Source organism: Anomaloglossus baeobatrachus, chromosome 11, assembly GCF_048569485.1.
Source record: "Anomaloglossus baeobatrachus isolate aAnoBae1 chromosome 11, aAnoBae1.hap1, whole genome shotgun sequence".
NCBI lineage: Eukaryota > Metazoa > Chordata > Amphibia > Anura > Aromobatidae > Anomaloglossus > Anomaloglossus baeobatrachus.
The window spans coordinates 150,362,758-150,383,099 of NC_134363.1; the positions used below are offsets into that span (position 1 = coordinate 150,362,758).

General features: G+C 45.0%; 2 protein-coding genes across 2 annotated transcripts; both read right to left on the minus strand.

Moving 5' to 3' along the window:
- Window positions 1–413: 413 nt before the first annotated feature.
- LOC142256521 (microtubule-associated serine/threonine-protein kinase 3-like) lies at window positions 414–7,305 on the minus strand. The gene is made up of 14 exons (XM_075328250.1): window positions 7,112–7,305; window positions 6,819–6,957; window positions 6,599–6,731; window positions 6,260–6,425; window positions 6,042–6,140; window positions 5,661–5,783; window positions 5,390–5,502; window positions 5,215–5,306; window positions 4,511–4,584; window positions 3,252–3,341; window positions 2,989–3,078; window positions 1,417–1,503; window positions 1,156–1,245; window positions 414–930 (listed from the first exon to the last, which is right to left on the minus strand). Exons 1-14 carry the CDS (start codon window positions 7,272–7,274, stop codon window positions 833–835), a joined length of 1,557 nt encoding a protein of 518 aa, XP_075184365.1. The 5' UTR covers window positions 7,275–7,305; the 3' UTR covers window positions 414–832.
- A 356-nt stretch (window positions 7,306–7,661) lies between these two features.
- Window positions 7,662–12,751, minus strand: LOC142255885 (microtubule-associated serine/threonine-protein kinase 4-like). Its single transcript, XM_075327331.1, has 5 exons — window positions 12,530–12,751; window positions 12,216–12,317; window positions 10,202–10,301; window positions 8,093–8,160; window positions 7,662–7,745 (listed from the first exon to the last, which is right to left on the minus strand). The coding sequence occupies exons 1-5, from the start codon at window positions 12,749–12,751 to the stop codon at window positions 7,662–7,664; spliced, it is 576 nt and encodes a 191-aa protein (XP_075183446.1).
- Window positions 12,752–20,342: the final 7,591 nt, after the last annotated feature.

Below are 20,342 nucleotides of genomic sequence, written 5' to 3' on the forward strand. Positions count from 1 at the left end.
AGCCCCAAAAGGCAGCCTCAGACAGACGGGGGTGAAGGCACCTATCTAGCAGATCCCAGTGGATCCCCGGCCTTCACACCCCTGCTATACATGTCAGACGTGTGAGTACACTGCTTGATGTAAAAAAAATTCTCACTAATTTTTATTATTAGCAAAGAATGGTCAAACGAAGTCGCATCAGTATCAGTAGAGACCATGGCTAAAAGAGCGCCCTTCCCTTGGGCTTTACATGTAAAATGTTGAGAGCAGAGACCGAGTCCGGAATCTGTCTTTTAATGCAGCAAATAATAATATAATAATAATAATGATGATAATATTTATTAATTTATATCATGCAATTAATTCCCTATCAGTATGTCTTTGGTGTGGGAGGAAACCGGAGCGCCCGGAGGAAACCCACGCAAACACGGGGAGAACACACAAACTCCTTACAGATGTTGTCCTTGGTGGAATTTGAACCGAGGACCCCAATGCTGCAAGACTGCAGTGCTAACCACTGAGCCACCGTGCCGCCCAGTCACTAATTAGTGAATATGTCTGACTGTAGAAAGTCTTGTCAATGGGTGAGAGCAGAGACCGAGCCCGGAATCTGTCTCGTCTTGCAGCAGGTAAGTCACTTGTCTGTGAACACTTCTGACTGCGGAAAGTCCAGTAAAAGTCATATCCATGGGTGAGAGCAGAGACAAAACCATAAACAGAATCGATAGACAAAATCGTAGTCAGGGAAATAGCCGGGGTCGGAGTCAAGAGGGGTTAGAGAATGGAGTCAGGGCTACAGGACAAAAAGTACAGCATTGATAGTGGATGTGCTGTACTTCAGGTGTCCTGTCCTCTAAGTGACTTTAGAGAAACAGGGACAACACACAAATGCGCGAGCAGCCCTGGCTAATCCACGTCGGCAGGATGATAAGATCCGGCGGAAGATGGAACCTAAGAGAAAGAAATATAAAGTAAGTGATGGGAATCCATATTACATGATACTACTGTGCAGTCACTGTGGCCGAACAGCCGAGGAATCTTCTCCATACTGAGGTGCGGTATCATTGTCAGCCATCACACATGTGACAATCCCATCACTGACGGATGACATCTGCTCCACATGGATTCTTCTCACTGACCGACATCACACAACATGGAGGTGGTCCTCACACTTACCTTTTCTCTTTTTGCCCCGTTCTCCATTTTCTGGTTTTGATTCCTTCCTGAGATTTATTGCTGATTTTTCTTTCTCCTCAGCTGGAAATTCTGATAAGAAAGTAAAATAACACATTGAGTATATATTCTTATAGGATCTACTCTGTATCTTCCCTGTCAGCCATCACACATGTGACAATCCCACCACTGACAGATGACATCTGCTCCACATGGATTCTTCTCACTGACGTCACACAACATGGAGGAGGTCCTCACACTTACCTTCACTCTGATTGTCCTGTTCATTTTCTGGTTTTGGTTCTTCAATCAGATTTATTGCTGATTTTTCTTCCTCCTCAGCTGGAGATTCTGATCAGAAAGTAAAATAACACATTGAGTATATATTCTTATAGGATCTACTCTGTATATATTCTTATAGGATCTGCTCTGTATATATTCTCATAGGATCTGCTCTGTATATATTCTTATAGGATCTGCTCTGTATATATTCTTATAGGATCTGCTCTGTATATATTCTTATAGGATCTGCTCTGTATATATTCTTATAGGATCTGCTGTTTATATATTCTTATAGGATCTGCTCTGTATATATTCTTATAGGATCTGCTCTGTATATATTCTTATAGGATCTGCTCTGTATATATTCTTATAGGATCTGCTCTGTATATATTCTTATAGGATCTGCTCTGTATATATTCTTATAGGATCTGCTGTGTTTATATTCTTATAGGATCTGCTCTGTATATATTCTTATAGGATCTGCTCTGTATATATTCTTATAGGATCTGCTCTGTATATATTCTTATATGATCTGCTTTGTATATATTCTTATAGGATCTGCTATTCCCGTCCTTTCCCCTATAGTGCTCATAATCTAGTATTGCTTCATAATAGAGGAATCTTCTCCATACAGAGGTGCGGTATCATTATCAGCCATTATACATCATACAACTCTTTACTGATCCGTCTCCCTCCAACCAAACTTTCTCCATCCATCCTGAACGCAGCAGCCAAACTCGTATTCCTGTCCAGCCTCTACATCGACGCCTCCACCTTGTGCCAGTCACTACACTGGCTGCCTAGCAGCTACAGAATACAATACAAACTTATATCTCTCACCCACAAAGCTCTCCATAGTTGTGCACCACCCTATATTTCATCCCTCATCACTGTCTATTATCCTACCCGCCCCTTCCCCTCTTGAAATGATCTTAGACTAACATCCTCCATATTCTGAACCTCACACCTCTGTCTCCAGGACTTTTCTCTTGCTGCGCCAGTTTTCTGGAATGCACTACCTCAAAGTGTGCGAGTAATATCCAGCCCCCACGTTTTTAAGCATGTGTTAAAAACACATCTCTTCAGACAAGCTTATCATTATAACTCACTAACCTAACCCTCCCCTGTTCCCGCCTTCTAAATGCTATTCATAAACTTCCTTCTATTTCTGTCCTCACATCCTCCATACATCCAATAGCACTTAAACGTTTAGTGTCTAATGACCGGATCATTCAATTCTATATGAAATCAATAATTTATCATAATGATGGCCGGACCAGACGCTACAAGCACACTTTACCTTTTGTGTCCCCTATCTCCCCATAGATTGTAAGCTTGTGAGCCCGGCCATCATTCCTATTGTAGCTGATGAAATATGTGCTACTTAGTTTTGTTTTTGTCTATACAAGTCCCCGCCTGATTGTGCAGTGCTGCGGAATATGTTGGTGCTATAACAATAAACTTTATTATTATTATACATGTGAGAATCAGATCACTGACAGATGGAGTCTTCTCACTGACGTCACACAACATGGAGGTGGTCCTCACACTTACCTTCACTCTGATTGTCCTGTTCTTCATTTTGTGATTTTGGGTCTCCACTCAGATGAATTGCAGATTTTGCTTCTTCCTGAGCTGGAGATTCTGATCAGAAAGGAAAAAATAACACATTGAGTATATATTCTTATAGGATCTGCTCTGTATCTTCCCTGTCAGCCATCATACATGTGACAATCCCATCACTGACAGATGATATCTGCCCCACATGGATTCTTCTCACTGAAGTCACACAACATGGAGGTGGTCCTCACACTTACCTTCACTCTTTTTGTCCTGTTTGTTATTTTCTGAATCCAGTTCTTCATTCAGAATTATTGCAGATTTTTCTTCCTCCATAACTGGAAATTCTGATCAGAAAGTAAAATATCACATTTAGTATATGTTCTTATAGGATCTGCTCTATATCTTCCTTGTATATTAAAGAATTTTTTGGCCTGACTAAGGCCAAAAAGCCAAAACGCGCGTCGGGATTTTAGCACCAGCAGGAGGAGATGCCACTAGCTATTGTATGCACTCATTTGTTTGTTTATTCACACTGTCCTTTATACTATTGTATTCTTTAATGAGCTGCACACTATTTGTATCTGGTGTTTCATTCTCACCGGAGTTAGATTGACTCACAGATGTGATTTGTTTTATTTAACCTCGTAGTACTATATAAGATTTGTTTAGTAACAGCTTCTGTGCAGCTGCATTCCTTATCTCTCCCCCTGCTGTGTTGTGCTACTTTGCCATGTTCTGTATGTGCGTACATCATCTAAATTGGCTCCTATTGTCTGTTTTTTTTATATAGTTCTGTGTTTTGGTTTGTTTGTTTTTTCAAATAATTGAGTGTAGGGGCTCACAAGTGTGAGAATCCGTGACGTGGATTGCGAGCTTACATATTTTGGCCCAAAATATCAACTAATATCTCACTATTTGAGGTATTACACATTTTATCTATTTTTGCAGGATGTGTGTGGACCTTCTGAATTCAGGTGGTTAAATGGTGAGTCCGTCATGTGATATGCACTTATATAGTGCTAACTAACCGCCTGACCTGGTGTTTTGCGGCATTTATAGGCCACAATTCAGACACAGTGCATCTCGCGTATCCGTGTGAGATGCACCCCTATAGTGCTGGTTATCCCGCCTTACCTAGGTTTCTGGCGTCATTTATAGGTCACAGTTCAGACACTGTGCATCTCACTCATCTATATGACGAGCTCCCAATGCAAGCCTTATTAGTGTGCATGTCTTATGCTAAGCAGCTGTCTCTCCCCTTTAGTGTGGAGGTTTCAGTGGCTGTATCATCAGCATCGTGCACCTGGGCTGCGGCCATCTTGTTTAGGAGGGTTTGCCACGTTCTGTGTTTGCGTACATCATCTGAATTGGCTCCTATGGTCTGTTTTTTTTTAACATATTTGGGATCATGAAACATGGATAACATATAAGGCCTATTACAGAGAAAACCTGAGGAATTATCTGAGCCTTGAAGTGAACATCCACATTTTTGGTGCTGTAGACGTGTACATACCTGAGAATGGGAACGAGGATATCCCGCTGCTCACAGCATCGTCTCCATCAGATACCGGAGGAGATTCTTTCTGCCTGTTTGGTGGAAGAAAAACATGTAAATCACTAAACTAAAGCATTATATAAGTGGTCGTCTGACCAGAATAACACCTGACTACAAGGCATAGGAAAGTCATAGTGGGAATGGGCTCCTGCTCAATACTACCTCATATGGAGCTGAATGGAAAACCACTACCAAGAATGGCCGGCATGTAATATCACATCTCACCTGCAGTGGAAGTAACATTAAAAATGCAGGACTGGCTGCAAATATTTCTTTTAGGCACTTATATAGCGCCATTTTTTTCAGAACACTTTACAGACATCATCACTGACCCCATTGGGGCTCACAATCCGATCTCCCTATCAGTATCTCTTTTAAGTATGCAAGGAACCCCACAAAGGAAGGAATCCTTGCAGACTTGTCTTTTGACCCCAAGTTCCAGTGCTGCAAGGCTACAGTGTTTACCACAGAGCCGCCATGCTGCCCCATTTACGAGTTGCTAGCTATCCCCAACGGTTTCTGAAGCCGAAACCACAATGACCGCTAATCATGGGGTGGTTGATGCTGTTTTTAATATTATGTTATTCATGTCCTATGTTTGGTGTTGGGTACATACAGTATATCAGCTGGAGATCCCAGTAATGACCCCTTCATCTACTCACATTTCTGAAATTTTTGTGTTGGACTCTTGAGAACTCTCTGGAGGCGACTTGGGATCCTCTTTGCTCATCGTCCTGATAACGCTGGTGCAGAGCTAAATGGGGATAAAAGGAAACTATAAAATACCCCTTTTCTTACATTTTCGCACATATTTTTATGTGTTGATCCCATACTTACTTTAGAAAGACTTTCAGAAGATGATGTGAAGTTTTGGAACTCACGGTTCTCATTGTCCTCTCTTCTCTTGTCCTTATCCTCTGAGCTCATAGGTTGGTATATATCAGAGTCATCTAAAAGACATAAGTAATGAAATGTTATTAGGAGTTGTCAGCATGACCCATGGTCATCGATAGTTACCATGTTATCATTAGTATTATTAGGAAGTGAGAGTCACACATTAGAGAAGACCATCAGCCACTTAGTCTGGATGATGTCTCCATCTACTTACTGTCAGAGAGGCAGCTGAACACATCTGACAAACGCTGAGGAACGTACTCCGGCTCCTGACTTAGAAGGTTCTCAAAGTCTAAGTCTTCGAGGAATGGCTGACACTTGATCTCATCTGCTCCTCCTGGAAAAAAAAAATCAAAAGTGATGTGGACATTGTCAGAGACTGCTCCATATCTGGAGAGAAATCTGAACTATTGACATGGACATAGCATGAAGGAAACCTACTGTTAGCCATTATAAAGTATCAGCCACTGAGGACTATCATTTTTTTCAATGAATTTTTTAGAAATGGACAAGCAGAAGAAGAGCTGATCCTCGTGGTGATGATTGGTATGTCTTGGGCGTAATAAGTAAATGTTAATACTGTTATATACATTACCTGTCCCAAGTCTTTGTGCAGGATTTCTTCTCAGCAGCTTAGTGATGAGGTTCCGAGCATCGAGAGGAAGAGCAGGAAAACACTTAAAATAAATGTCACCTATTGTATAGAAAATGACAAAATATAAACGTTATTGAACTGTATTATACAGTAAAGCTGCACAATTATAAACCAAGTAACTAAACCAACCCAAGTAATGAGTGGATTACTCTACTTACCTCTGACGATCTTTCTATAAAGCTCATATTTGTCCTTATCATGAAATGGTACATTTCCTACGAGGAATTCGTATAGGATGATCCCCATTGACCACCAGTCAACAGGTCTTCCGAAGCCTTTCGACAGGATGACCTCGGGGGCCATGTAACATACGGTGCCCCACATCTGGAAACCAAAAGAAGGAAGAGGAGATTGATGAAACTATTTTTAGGAAAAGATCTCTCGATAAAAACACAAGGACAGAAGACGAAATCTCAGCGGAAAAAATCTCCAGAGAAGAAAGAAAAGGTTGGTGAGATTTATCGTGAAGAAGTGACGTTCCAGTAGGTGATGCTGACCTCACGATCGCGGAACTCTCTGGCGATGTTCTCAGGTGATTCCTGGTAGATGTTGGTTTTTGGCATCATGAGACCGAATTTTGACACCCCAAAATCTGAGACTTTAATGTGTCCTGCAGATGTTATCAGGAGGCTGTGAAAGAAAAGATGGTTTTAGCCATGCAAGCCATGTAATAATATGTGATAACCCCCCCTATATTATACTACAGCGGTCACTTACTTGTCCGGTTTCAGGTCTCTATGCACCACACCATAGCTGTGCAGATATTCCACAGCAAGCATGGCCTCCGCAAAGTACAAGCGGGCCAAGGAGATAGGTAAAACTTTCATGGTTGTTAGAAGCTTCCGACAGTCTCCACCTATAGAAGAAAGGAAATATGGCCGGTGAGGGACGATACAGCAGATCACACATGGTGTATAATGAGAAGAGAGCGGAGACATTGGGGCAGGATAGAGAAGGTGATGAGATGTAAGCAGACATGGGCTGAATGTAATACAATGTACATGTCCTACCTTCTACATACTCCATAACCATACACAGATGAGATTTGGTTGGAAAGGAGCAAAGCATGGAGACCACAAAGGGACAATCAGCGAATGTTAAGATGTCCCTCTCCAGGAAAGCTTGTTGTATCTTTGATGGAGTATTAAGCTCCTTCTTGTCCAGTTTCTTCATGGCAAAGATCTTTTTGGAGTCTTTATGGCGCACTAAGTTGACCGCACTGGAGAGAAGGAAAATGCATGGTTTATAGAACTCGTCATATGATCCTCTGTACTAGGGGTTAATACTAGAAGTCCAGTCTCATTAAACATTCATATAATAACACTGTATAAAAGGTCACCTATGGGATGTCAGTGCCACGTCTGCCACGTCCTCATCCATGTCCTCAAAAATTCAGATTCACTAGTAGCTAACTGAATTTGTTACAATTGAATAGTGACAATTAGACGTGGACAGTGATGTGGACTCGTCACTTGTCTATGGTCACACTGGATGGCAGAGCACAGACGCAGAAGAACTGTCATAGGGACCTGAGAAATGTGCATAATCCCAAAGGGAAACTCACCCGAATGCTCCCTTGCCGATCAGTATGGACATGTCATAATCGCTCTTACTCGGCGTTCTCGCTCGGGTTGCGATCACGTTCTATAAAAGAATTAGAAATTATTTTACGATCTAGAAACTGCAGGAAAAAAGCTCCAGACGCAGAAACGTCTCCGTCTATTTTATGTCCCAGCTGATTATACCGATCCGATGTAGAGGAGGATACAAGCCGGACGCTCGGCAGACACCTATGTAATGGGGGATCCTCCATACACCGGGATCACTGTACAGCGCGGGATAATATGGGAGATCACACCGGGGGGAGCGGACTATAAATGCTGTTATCTGCTTAGAGTAGAGATATCCCATGGGTATATGGGGGATATTAGAGGAGTCATTCACACCCCGGGGTCTGATAATATACAGACAGATCCCTCTATGATACTTACACTGGCAGATTCATGGATCTCCGGGATCTCACAGATTCCACTATCTGGAGTCGACAGCTCAGTTTTTTCTAAAATAGGGATAAAATAATGAAGAAATCAAATGTATCAGATGATATTAATCTTAGATAAATAATACAACAATATAACGGAGAAAATGACGAGACGTCTGAATATGGGATTGATGCTACTTATATGGGAACATGGAAATCAGCAGATAGGGGGTATGGCTGTATAGGTGCTTGTCCTTCAATAAAAAAAAAAAAAATATTTTTGGAGAGATCTGATGTGCCAGTAATGTGAAACCAATAATATAAGCCATATGTAAATCAGGCTGCAAGTGCACAAGGGGCAGGTCACTGCAATGGGGGTGAGTCACTTCAGCAGGGCGGGTCACTGCAGCTGGGGCGGGTCACTGCACAGGGGGCGGGTAACTGCACAGGGGGCGGGTCACTGCAGCGGTTTTTCCTTCAAGTCTACTGTGCACTTCCAGCCTGATATACATACGGCTTCTACATTCCCATGACTGTCTATTGAATCTTTATATAAAAAGATATCGGTTTATGGGGGCTGTACAGCCATACCACTACTTCCTTATGTGAAAATATGATGACAGATTCCCATTATAAAGAGTAGGGACAGTTAATCTACAGATTATTACTTTTTCTCTACAATATCTAGATCACAGGTCTGAAACACGCGGCCCGCATGTGGCCCCTCAGGCTGCTTCTTGTGGCCCGCAGGCACGTACCCTCTTGTACGATCGCGGCCAGTGCAGGGGCTGCAGCCATCGCTGCTTCATTTCAGATGAACGTTTTGCTTCCAGGGCGAAGAGTGAAGCTCTCTCTGCACTATTCCAATTGCAGCTGCTGACCAATCAGAGGCAAGCAACTGATGCGTATGACGTCATCTACTTGCATCTGATTAACTGGTTGCTGCCATTAGAATAGTGCAGAGAGAGCTTGACTGCACAATGGCAAAACGTTCATCTGAATTTTAGATGAAGCGCGGCAGTTTTGGAATATGTGTGTGTGTGTGTAGAATGGCACAATAGAGGACCAGGATGGGACATTGCTAAAAGAAGAGGATCAGTAAAGGAGACATTACTACAGGATGGGCACATTAGTAAAAGAGGACAGGGATGGGAACATTACTTCAGAACGGGGACAAAGATGGGGCACAGTACTACAGGATGGGGACAAGGAATGGGGCACGTTAGTAAATGGGGATGTAGAGGGGGTACATTATTACAGGATGGGGTAAATTACTACAGGATGGGGTCAAGGAGGGGGCACATTACAACAGGATGAGCACATTGCTAAAGGAAGGGGGGGAAGGTGGGGCCCATTAATTAAAAGAGACAAGACTGGGGCACGTTACTACAGGATGGGCACATTACTAGAGGATGGGAACAAGGATGGGGCACATTAGTAAAAGGGGACAATGTTGAGCACATTACTACAGGAGGGGGCACATTACTACAGGATGGGCATGTTACTACTCGACTGAGGACAAGAATGGGGCACATTAGTTAAAGGGGACAAAGCTGGGACACATTACTGCAGGATGGAGACAAGGATGGGGCACATTACTACAGGATGGGCTCATTACTACAGGATGGGCTCATTACTACAGGATGGGAATATGGATGGGGCACATTTGTAAAAGGGGCAATTATGGGCACATTACTACAGGATGAGTACATTACTACAGAATAGAAACGTGGATGGGAACATTACTTCAAGAAGAGGAACAGTATGGGGGACATTACTAAAAGATCTTGGTCAAAATTACTATATGGTGCTAATTGTAAAACTGTATTATTTGCAAGAAAGGGATATGTAAACAGAAAAAAATGCATGACTTTTTTGACATTAAAAATGTTTTTGTCTTTATATGTATATTTAAACAAAAAAGTGCAAGTTTGTTATAATAAACAAGTTACAAGTGTTCAAAAACAGCGATCCAAAGGTGTAGATGTAGAGAAAAACAAAATGGTACCAATTAAAATGTCACTTTGTCCCCCAAATTATTTTTTCCTATGTGCGGCCCATACACCCAGCCGAGCTTGAGACCCCGATCTAGATATTTCTTGTTGGATGGTCGGCTTACCTGTAATCAGATGGCTGTTTAGCTCCCGCTGACTCCCTTTAGGGTCAGGGATTTTGGTATTTATATTTTGCCCACGTCTGGAGTCACCTTGTGCTGTTACCTGAAAGTTATAATACATATAGTTAATATGTGGAACCTTTGCCTTAATAATCATATACATAAATCAGGAAGGACTACATTTGGAGTTAATTATTTAATTTCAGTATTGGGTGTAATTACTTTACACTGCAGCTCCTCTCCAGTGAATCCAGAATAATATACAGATGTAGCCAAGTTTAACTTGACAAATAACACCTAAGATTATTAACCCCTTAACGACCCATGACGTACTGGGTACGTCATGGATCGTGTGCCGGTAAGCCCCGCCCCCTGCCGCCGGCAGGCGGCGGCGATCCGCGCACATATCAGCTGTTATCAACAGCTGACATGTGTGCTTGCTAGTCGCGGATGGAATCGCTTCCACCCGCGGCCATTAACCCCTTACATTTCGCTGCCAAAATCTGGCAGCGATATGTATATGGGCGCCGCCATGACATTCAACTTACCCCGTCCCCACCGGAAGTCACGTGACATGATGACATGACTTTCGGTGGTTGCCATGGTAGCACAGGGTCATATGATGACGCCTGGAGCTAACATGACTCACTTCCTCTCAATGCCGGAATATAGCCGGCATTGAAAGTAAAGCAGCAAATCTGCAGTTCTCAGCTCTGTAGCTGAGATCTGCAGATAGATAATAGCGATCGAATTGCTGATCGCTATAGCCCCCTAGGGGGACTAGTAAAATAAAAAAAAAAGTAAAAAAAAAGTTTTAAAAAATTAAAAAAAAAATAAAATAACCTAAAAGTTCAAATCACCCCCCTTTCACCCCATTGAAAATAAAAGGGTTAAAAAAATACACACATATTTGGTATCGCCGCGTTCAGAAATGCCCGATCTATCAAAATATAAAATCAATGAATCTGATCAGTAAACGGCTTAGCGGCAAAAAAATTCCAAACGCCAAAATTACGTTTTTTGGTCGCCGCAAATTTTGCGCAAAATTCAATAACAGGCGATCAAAACGTAGCATCTGAGCAAAAATGGTACCGTTAAAAACGTCAGGTCGAGACGCAAAAAATAAGCAATCACTGAGATCCCGAAAAATGAGAGCGCTACGGGTTCTGGAAAATGGCGCAAAACGTGCGCCATTTTTTCTGGACAAGCTTGTGAATTTTTTTTAACCCCTTAGATACAAGTAAACCTATACTTGTTTGGTGTCTACAAACTCGCACTGACCTGAGGCATCACATAGATACCTCAGTTTTACCATATAGTAAACACGGTGAATAAAATATCCCTAAAACTATTGTACGATCACACTTTTTTTGCAATTTTTCCGCACTTGGAATTTTTTTGCCGTTTTCCAGTACACTATATGGTAAAACTTATGGTTTCATTTAAAAGTACAACTCTTCCCGCAAAAAACAAGCCGTCATATGGCAAGATTGATGGAAAAATAAAAAAGTTACGCCTCTCGGAAGAAGGGGAGCAAAAAACAAAAACTCAAAAACGGAAAGTGCCCGAGGGCTGAAGGGGTTAAGATAATGTGCGATTGCACAAGCCATTGACCGATGTCGGTAGGGGTCACATTACAGTATTTTGCCCCTGATATCCCCGCACTGTGTTATCTGTGTTAAGGTAACCTTGGCTATATCTGTATAAGGGACTTGTTACCCAATCTTTCTGTCATCACCTCTATTATCTCTTCTGCAGCATTTACAAGCAGGAAGACTCTGATAATAGAGTGAGACAGGCAGAATACAGACTGCCCACCACTGAGCTGTGACCACATCAGCAGAATACAGACTGTGATCACAGAGGATGGAGCCGCACAGACAGGCGGCCATAACATATCCTGCCAGGAGCTGACAGGGAGGCCTGTAAGACCTAACACCAGATCTGCTGATGTCTGACCGGTGATCTGGAGAAGATCAGAACACAAGGCCATGAAGGAGAAGATGAGGCTCCTTACCTGGTGTCTCGGTGGGCGGGCTGGACCTTCTAGTACAGACAGGACGTCTTGGGCCAGTTCATTAATAAAACCCAAATCTCCATTTTGAGATCTATTTTGAGCCTAAAGATAAACACAAACAGGAAGGAAAATGGTGAGATGAGAAAGGGCAGAATGGAGGACGCCATTTATGTGACCATTTACTGCTCTTTCTGCAGATACAATTACTACATATCTGGGGATCAGTCATGTAATATATTGGATTCCGCCTAAAGAAGAAACAAGGGGGAGGAATCAATTATGGAGACATTTTGTGCGGAGCGTCCCCCACTTACCTGCTGTAGTAAGGTCCTGATGTTCTTACATACATCCTTCAGATGCTTGGAGGTGAGGTCACCTCGCTGGTATTTGGTCAGGCAGTCCTTTACTAGCTCCAACACTAGCTGGTAAGTGAAGCTGAGGATGCCATCGGGGGGTAGAAGCTCAGAGTCACGGGAATAGGTGCCAAGAATCCCGGATAGTGATACCGGACGTTTGCGTTTAAAACATCGATCCATAGCGAACAACTAACTACAAGTTTAGTCACCAACTATAGAACCAAAAAATGGCACCGGTGACTGTGTGTACATTCTATATATAGGGAATGTCAATTGTGATGTCATTATAGCCGACATTCCGCCATCCATGATATCATCATTGCTGACATCATCAGTGATGTCATGATGGAATCTTAAAGGGGCAGCTCTACACAAATTATTTAAAGAAGAAACACCATAGAATGAAATATGTCTTCATGTTAGGACAACTGTTCTGTTTTATTTTCAATTAGAACGCTATCAGGATGAAGATCCGTACCCAAGTGTAATGCAGCACCTTGTGTTCCCGAAAACAACACGGATATTAGTATTGCACTTTATTGCATCTTTTTATTCTTTGATCTACCTATTCATTTCCTTTGTTGTGTTATCAGGTATAGATTGTTGGACATTATTATGGGTATATCCCCATTTTTAAATATTATTATTATAGATTGGCGAACCCACAGATATTTGAGTTTGGCGAGTACAGCCGTATTTAAAAAAAAAATAAATAAAAATCCAGTTTGGAATCAGACTTGTGTCCGGATGCTGAACCCCATATAAGTCTACGGGGATCAAAACATTGTGCGGTAAAATGGGGGTGAAAGGTAGAAATGGCTAGGTGGCTGGGGGAATTAGAGCAGCAGCGTTATACGTACCAAGTCTCCTGTGTGGCTGTAACACTACTTCTGGGTCCGCTCATTAACCCTCATACATATTCATTGCTTTCTCTGCCCACTGGCAGTCCCGACATCAGTGATTGGCTGCAGCCAGACCGCGACCCCACTCTGTGTGACAGTGTCTGGGATTGCTTGGCATCACACATGTTGTCTGCGTACCCGTAGTGTAAAAATAAATAAATAAATGAATTGGCATAGGGTCACACCATATTATGACACCCAGCACAGATAAAGCATACGGCTTTAGGCTGCAGCCCCCAGCCGTGTGCTTATCTTGGCTCTGTATCAGAATAAGTGGGACCCTATGTGGCTTTTGTTTTAAATATTTAAATAAATCATTTTAAAAAATGAACTTGTAAGGACAGATAATGAATGGGGTCACTAACAATTATCTCAAGAAAAATTATATTTACCCCAAGTATAAAATGTCATCTTTATTAACCCCTTCAGCCCCCAGCCTGTTTTCACCTTAAAGACCCGGCCATTTTTTGCAATTTTGACCAGTGTCACTTTGACAGGTTATAACTCTGGAACACTTCAACGGATCCTGGCGATTCTGACTTTGTTTTTTCGTGACATATTATACTTTATGTCAGTGGTAAATTTAGGCCGATATGTTTTGCGTTTATTTGTGAAAATTTCGAAAATTTTGAAAATTTTGCAATTTTCAAAATTTGAAATTTTATCCCCATAAATGTGAGAGATATATCACACAAAATAGTTACTAAATAACATTTCCAACATGTCTGGTTTACATCAGCGTAATTTTCGGAAAAAAAAAAATTTCGTTAGGAAGTTAGAAGGGTTCAAAGTTCATCAGCAATTTTTCATTTTTCCAACAAAATTTACAAAAAAAAATTTTTAAGGCACCACATCACATTTGGAGTGACTTTGAGAGGCCTAGGTGACAGAAAATACCCAAAAGTGACCCCATTCTAAAATCTGCACCCCTCACTCTGCTCAAAACCACATCCAAGAAGTTTATTAACCCTTTAGGAGCTTCACAGCAACCAAATCAATGTAGAAAGAAAAAATGAAAATTTAACTTTTTTACACAAAAATGTTACTTTAGCCATAAAATTTAGCATTTCTTTGTCGCTCCATTGGGAGACCCAGACAATTGGGTGTATAGCTTCTGCCTCCGGAGGCCACACAAAGTATTACACTTAAAAGTGTAAAGCCCCTCCCCTTCTGCCTATACACCCCCCGTGCATCACGGGCTCCTCAGTTTTTATGCTTTGTGTGAAGGAGGCACACATGCACGCATAGCTCCACAATTTAGTCAGCGGCAGCTGCTGACTATTTCGGATGGAAGAAAAGTGGGCCCATATAGGGCCCCCAGCATGCTCCCTTCTCACCCCACTCTGGTCGGCGGTGCGGTTAAGGTTGAGGTACCCATTGGGGGTACATAGGCAGGAGCCAACATGCTGTTTTCCTTCCCCATCCCCTAGGGGCTCTGGGTGAAGTGGGATCCTAATCGGTCTCCAGACACTGGGACCGTGCTCCCTCCGCAGCCCCTGGGGAATCTGCTGGACAGGAGCTGGGTATCGTCAGGGACAAGGCCCTGCTACTGTGAGGTACTCTGTGTCCCCTTGGGGACAGCGCATGGAGCGCTTGTGTCATACACGCTGCAGCACTGCTGGGTGTGTTAGTGCGCCGGGGCTACCGCGCTGACCGCGCTTGTTTGCCGGCCGCGCTTATAACTTTAGTCCCCGGCTTTTGCGGCCTAGTACTGCATATTCCCGCCCCCGGGCCTGTCAGTCAGGGGAAGGGAGGGACGCTGCACTGGACGTCAGCGCTGAGGGCTAGAGCATACTTTGTATCCTCCTCCCCCCTCACTGAGCACAGTGGGACACCAGATTCCCGCACTTTCTTGGGCACGCCCACGGCCCCCTCCTCCTCACAAAACGCTGGCAGCCATTCCTGTCAGCACTTCTGAAGCTACAGAGGAGAGACAAATGGCTCTGGGAGATCCAGGCAGGGAATCTGGTGGTCACACAACCGCTTTCGGCGGTCGGTAAGCCGCACCTGTTTCTAGGTGCTGGCCCCCCTGGGTGCCGAAGTGTATATATATAGGTTTATATGCTATACATTTACTCTGTACGGTCGCACTGGTTTTTGGCTATATACCCTCCCAGATTGTACTCAGAGGAGACAACAGCATGTCGTCTGCAAATAGCAAGGGTGCCAAAGCACAGGCTTACTTTGCAACCTGTACCTCATGTGCGGCTATGCTACCTGCAGGTTCCACCTACCCTCATTGTGTGCAATGCTCGGCACCTATGGTACTTACTCAGCCGGAGCCTCAGCCACTAGTGGGACCCTCGGCCCAGGTAGAAAAACCGGCTGCCACTCTCCAGGTGACAGGGACGGAGTTTGCAGTATTCGCTGACAAACTTTCTGAGACTATGGATAAATGGTCTGCTAAGATACTAGAAGCTTTGCAGTCCAGACCTGTAACACAGGCCCCGGGCACTGTTGAATCATTGACCCAGGCCCCCCTCGGTTGGAGCAGCAAAGTGCTCCTGGGGTGACTCATAGGTCTCAAGGTGAGGTCTCTGACACGGACCGCAGTCCCAGACCACCTAAGCGGGGTCGCTGGGAGCTTCCCTCGACTTCATCACATTGCTCAGGGTCTCAACAGGAGGACTCTCTAGAGGATGAAGCGGAGGGGGCAGATCAGGACTCTGATCCTGAAGCCGCTCTCAACCTAGATACACCAGAAGGGGACGCCATAGTGAACGACCTTATAGCGTCCATCAATCAGGTGTTGGATCTTTCCCCCACCTCCTCCAATTGAGGAGTCAGCTTCTCAGCAGGAGAAATTCCGTTTTAGGTTTCCCAAGCGTACAATGAGTATGTTCCTGGATCACTCAGATTTCAGAGAGGCAGTCCAGAAACACCGAGCTTGTCCAGATAAGCGCTTTTCTAAGCGCCTTAAGGACACACGTTATCCCTTCCCCCCTGACGTTGTCAAGGGTTGGGCTCAATGTCCCAAGGTGGATCCTCCAGTCTCCAGACTGGCGGCTAGATCCAAAGTTGCAGTGGAAGATGGGGCTTCACTCAAAGATGCCACTGACAGACAGATGGAGCTCTGGTTGAAATCCATCTATGAGGCTATCGGCGCGTCCTTTGCTCCGACATTCGCAGCCGTATGGGCGCTCCAAGCTATCTCAGCTTGTCACTCGCAGATTAATGCAGTCACACGTGTCTCTGCTCCGCAGGTGGTGTCATTAACCTCTCAGGCGTCGGCGTTTGCGTCCTACGCCATGAATGCTGTCCTGGACTCTACGAGCCGTACGGCGGTAGCATCCGCCAATTCGGTGGCAGTCCGCAGGGCCATGTGGCTATGGAAGGCAGACTCTGCTTCCAAAAAGTTCTTAACCGGGTTGCCATTTTCTGGCGACCGCCTGTTTGGTGAGCCATTGGATGAAATCATTAAACAATCCAAGGGAAAGGACTCATCCTTACCCCAGTCCAAACCAAAAAGACCTCAACAACGGAAGGTACAATCGAGGTTTCGGTCCTTTCGGCCCGCGGGCAGGTCTCAATTCTCCTCGTCCAACAGGCCACAGAAGGGTCAGACGAACTCCGATTCATGGCGGTCTAAGTCACGTCCTTAGAAGACCGCCGGAGGAACCGCTCCCAAAGCGGCCTCCTCATGACTTTCGGCCTCTTCACGCCGCATCCTCATTCTGTCTCACGGTTACAGGATAGAGCTCAGCTCTCGTCCTCCGACTCGTTTCTTCAGAACATCTCCGCCCCCCGAGCGAGCCGATGCTCTTCTTCAGGCGGTGTGCACTCTGAAGGCAGAAGGAGTGGTGATCCCTGTTCCTCTTCAGCAACAGGGTCACGGTTTTTACTCCAACTTGTTTGTGGTACCAAAAAAGGACGGATCTTTCCGTCCTGTTCTGGACCTAAAACTGCTCAACAAACACGTGAAAACCAGGCGGTTCCGGATGGAATCGCTCCGCTCCGTCATCGCCTCAATGTCCCAAGGAGATTTCCTAGCATCAATCGACATCAAAGATGCTTATCTCCACGTACCGATTGCACCAGAGCATCAGCGCTTCCTGCGTTTCGCCATAGGGGACGAACACCTTCAGTTCGTGGCACTGCCTTTCGGCCTGGCGACAGCACCACGGGTCTTCACCAAGGTCATGGCAGCAGTTGTAGCAGTCCTACACTCTCAGGGACACTCGGTGATCCCTTACTTAGACGATCTGCTTGTCAAGGCACCCTCCCGAGTGGCATGCCAACACAGCCTGGACATTGCTCTGGAGACTCTTCAGAGATTCGGGTGGATCATCAAATTCACAAAGTCAAATCTGACACCGGCCCAATCACTGACATATCTTGGCATGGAGTTTCATACTCTTCCAGCGATAGTGAAGCTTCCGCTGGACAAACAGTGTTCACTACAGACAGGGGTGCAATCTCTCCTTCAAGGCCAGTCACACCCCTTGAGGCGCCTCATGCACTTCCTAGGGAAGATGGTGGCAGCAATGGAGGCAGTTCCTTTTGCGCAGTTTCATCTGCGTCCACTTCAATGGGACATTCTCCGCAAGTGGGACAGGAAGTCGACGTCCCTCGACAGGAACGTCTCCCTTTCTCAGGCAGCCAAAGCCTCTCTTCGGTGGTGGCTTCTTCCCACTTCATTGTCGAAGGGGAAATCCTTCCTACCACCATCCTGGGCGGTGGTCACGACGGACACGAGCCTGTCAGGGTGGGGAGCGGTCTTTCTCCACCACAGGGCCCAGGGTACCTGGACTCAGCCAGAGACCTCCCTGCAGATCAATGTTCTGGAGATAAGGGCAGTGTATCTTGCCCTAAAAGCGTTCCAGCCGTGGCTGGAAGGCAAACAGATCCGAATTCAGTCGGACAACTCCACAGCGGTGGCATACATCAACCACCAAGGCGGCACACGCAGTCGGCAAGCCTTCCAGGAAGTCCGGCGGATTCTGCTGTGGGCGGAAGCCACAGCATCCGCCATATCCGCAGTTCACATCCCGGGCGTAGAATACCACAGGACGTGGAGAATATTCTTATCCTGGTGCGCTGATCAGGGTTTTACTCCCTGGCCATTTGCCTTGCCCACTTTTCTTTCCTTCCTTCAATCCGGATTGGAAAAGGGTTTGTCGCTCGGTTCTCTTAAGGGACAAGTCTCAGCGCTCTCTGTGTTTTTTCAAGAAGCGCCTAACCAGACTTCCAAAGGTGCGCACGTTCCTGCAGGGGGTTTGTCACATAGTTCCCCCTTACAAGCGTCCGTTAGAACCCTGGGATCTGAACAGGGTGCTGATGGCTCTTCAGAAACCACCTTTTGAGCCAATGAAGGATATTTCTCTTTCACGCCTTTCGCAGAAAGTGGTCTTCCTAGTAGCAGTCACATCACTTCGGAGAGTGTCTGAGCTAGCAGCGCTGTCATGCAAGGCTCCTTTCCTGGTGTTTCACCAGGACAAGGTGGTTCTGCGTCCGGTTCCGGAATTTCTCCCTAAGGTGGTATCCCCCTTTCATCTCAATCAGGATATCTCCTTACCTTCTCTTTGTCCACATCCAGTTCACCAATGTGAAAAGGATTTGCACTTGTTGGATCTGGTGAGAGCACTCAGACTCTACATTTCTCGTACGGCGCCCCTGCGCCGCTCGGATGCACTCTTTGTCCTTGTCGCTGGCCAGCGTAAAGGGTCACAGGCTTCCAAATCAACCCTGGCTCGGTGGATCAAGGAACCAATTCTCGAAGCCTACCGTTCCTCTGGGCTTCCGGTTCCCCCAGGGCTGAAGGCCCATTCTACCTGAGCCGTGGGTGCGTCCTGGGCTTTGCGGCACCAGGCTACGGCTCAGCAGGTGTGTCAGGCGGCTACCTGGTCGAGTCTGCACACTTTCACGAAACACTATCAGGTGCATACCTATGCTTCGGCAGATGCCAGCCTAGGTAGGCGAGTCCTTCAGGCGGCGGTTGCCCACCTGTAGGAAGGGGCCGTTTTACGGCTCTATTACGAGGTATTATTTTACCCACCCAGGGACTGCTTTTGGACGTCCCAATTGTCTGGGTCTCCCAATGGAGCGACAAAGAAGAAGGGAATTTTGTTTACTTACCGTAAATTCCTTTTTTTCTAGCTCCAATTGGGAGACCCAGCACCCGCCCCTGTTCCCTTCGGGCTGTTGTTCCTTGTGTACACATGTTGTTCATGTTGAATGGTTTTCAGTTTTCCGAACTTCCTTCGGATTGAATTACTTTAGACCAAATTATAAGTTTCCTCCTTCCTGCTTTTGCACCAAAACTGAGGAGCCCGTGATGCACGGGGGGTGTATAGGCAGAAGGGGAGGGGCTTTACACTTTTAAGTGTAATACTTTGTGTGGCCTCCGGAGGCAGAAGCTATACACCCAATTGTCTGGGTCTCCCAATTGGAGCTAGAAGAAAAGGAATTTACGGTAAGTAAACAAAATTCCCTTCTTTCACAAGGGTATCAGGAAAAAATGCTCCATAAAATTAATTGTGCGTGTTCTCCTGAGTACACCGATATCTTTTATGTGGTGGAAATCAATTGTTTGGGCGCACGGCAGGGCTCAGAAGGCAAGAAGCGTCATTTGACTTTTCAAACGCAAAATTGTCTGGAATAGTTAGTGGATGCCATGTTGTGTTTGGAGACCCCCTGAGGTGCCTAAACAATGGAGCTCCCCCACAAGTGACCCCATTTTGGAAACTAGACCCCTCAGGGAATTTATCTAGATGTTTAGTGAGCACTTTGAACCTCTGGGGGCTTCACAAAAGTTAATAACGTTGAGCCGTGAAAATAAAAAAAAAAAAAATTACCACAAAATTGTTACTTCTACCAGATAGCTTTTTTTTTTACAAGGGTATCAGGAAAAATTGCACCATAAAATGTAT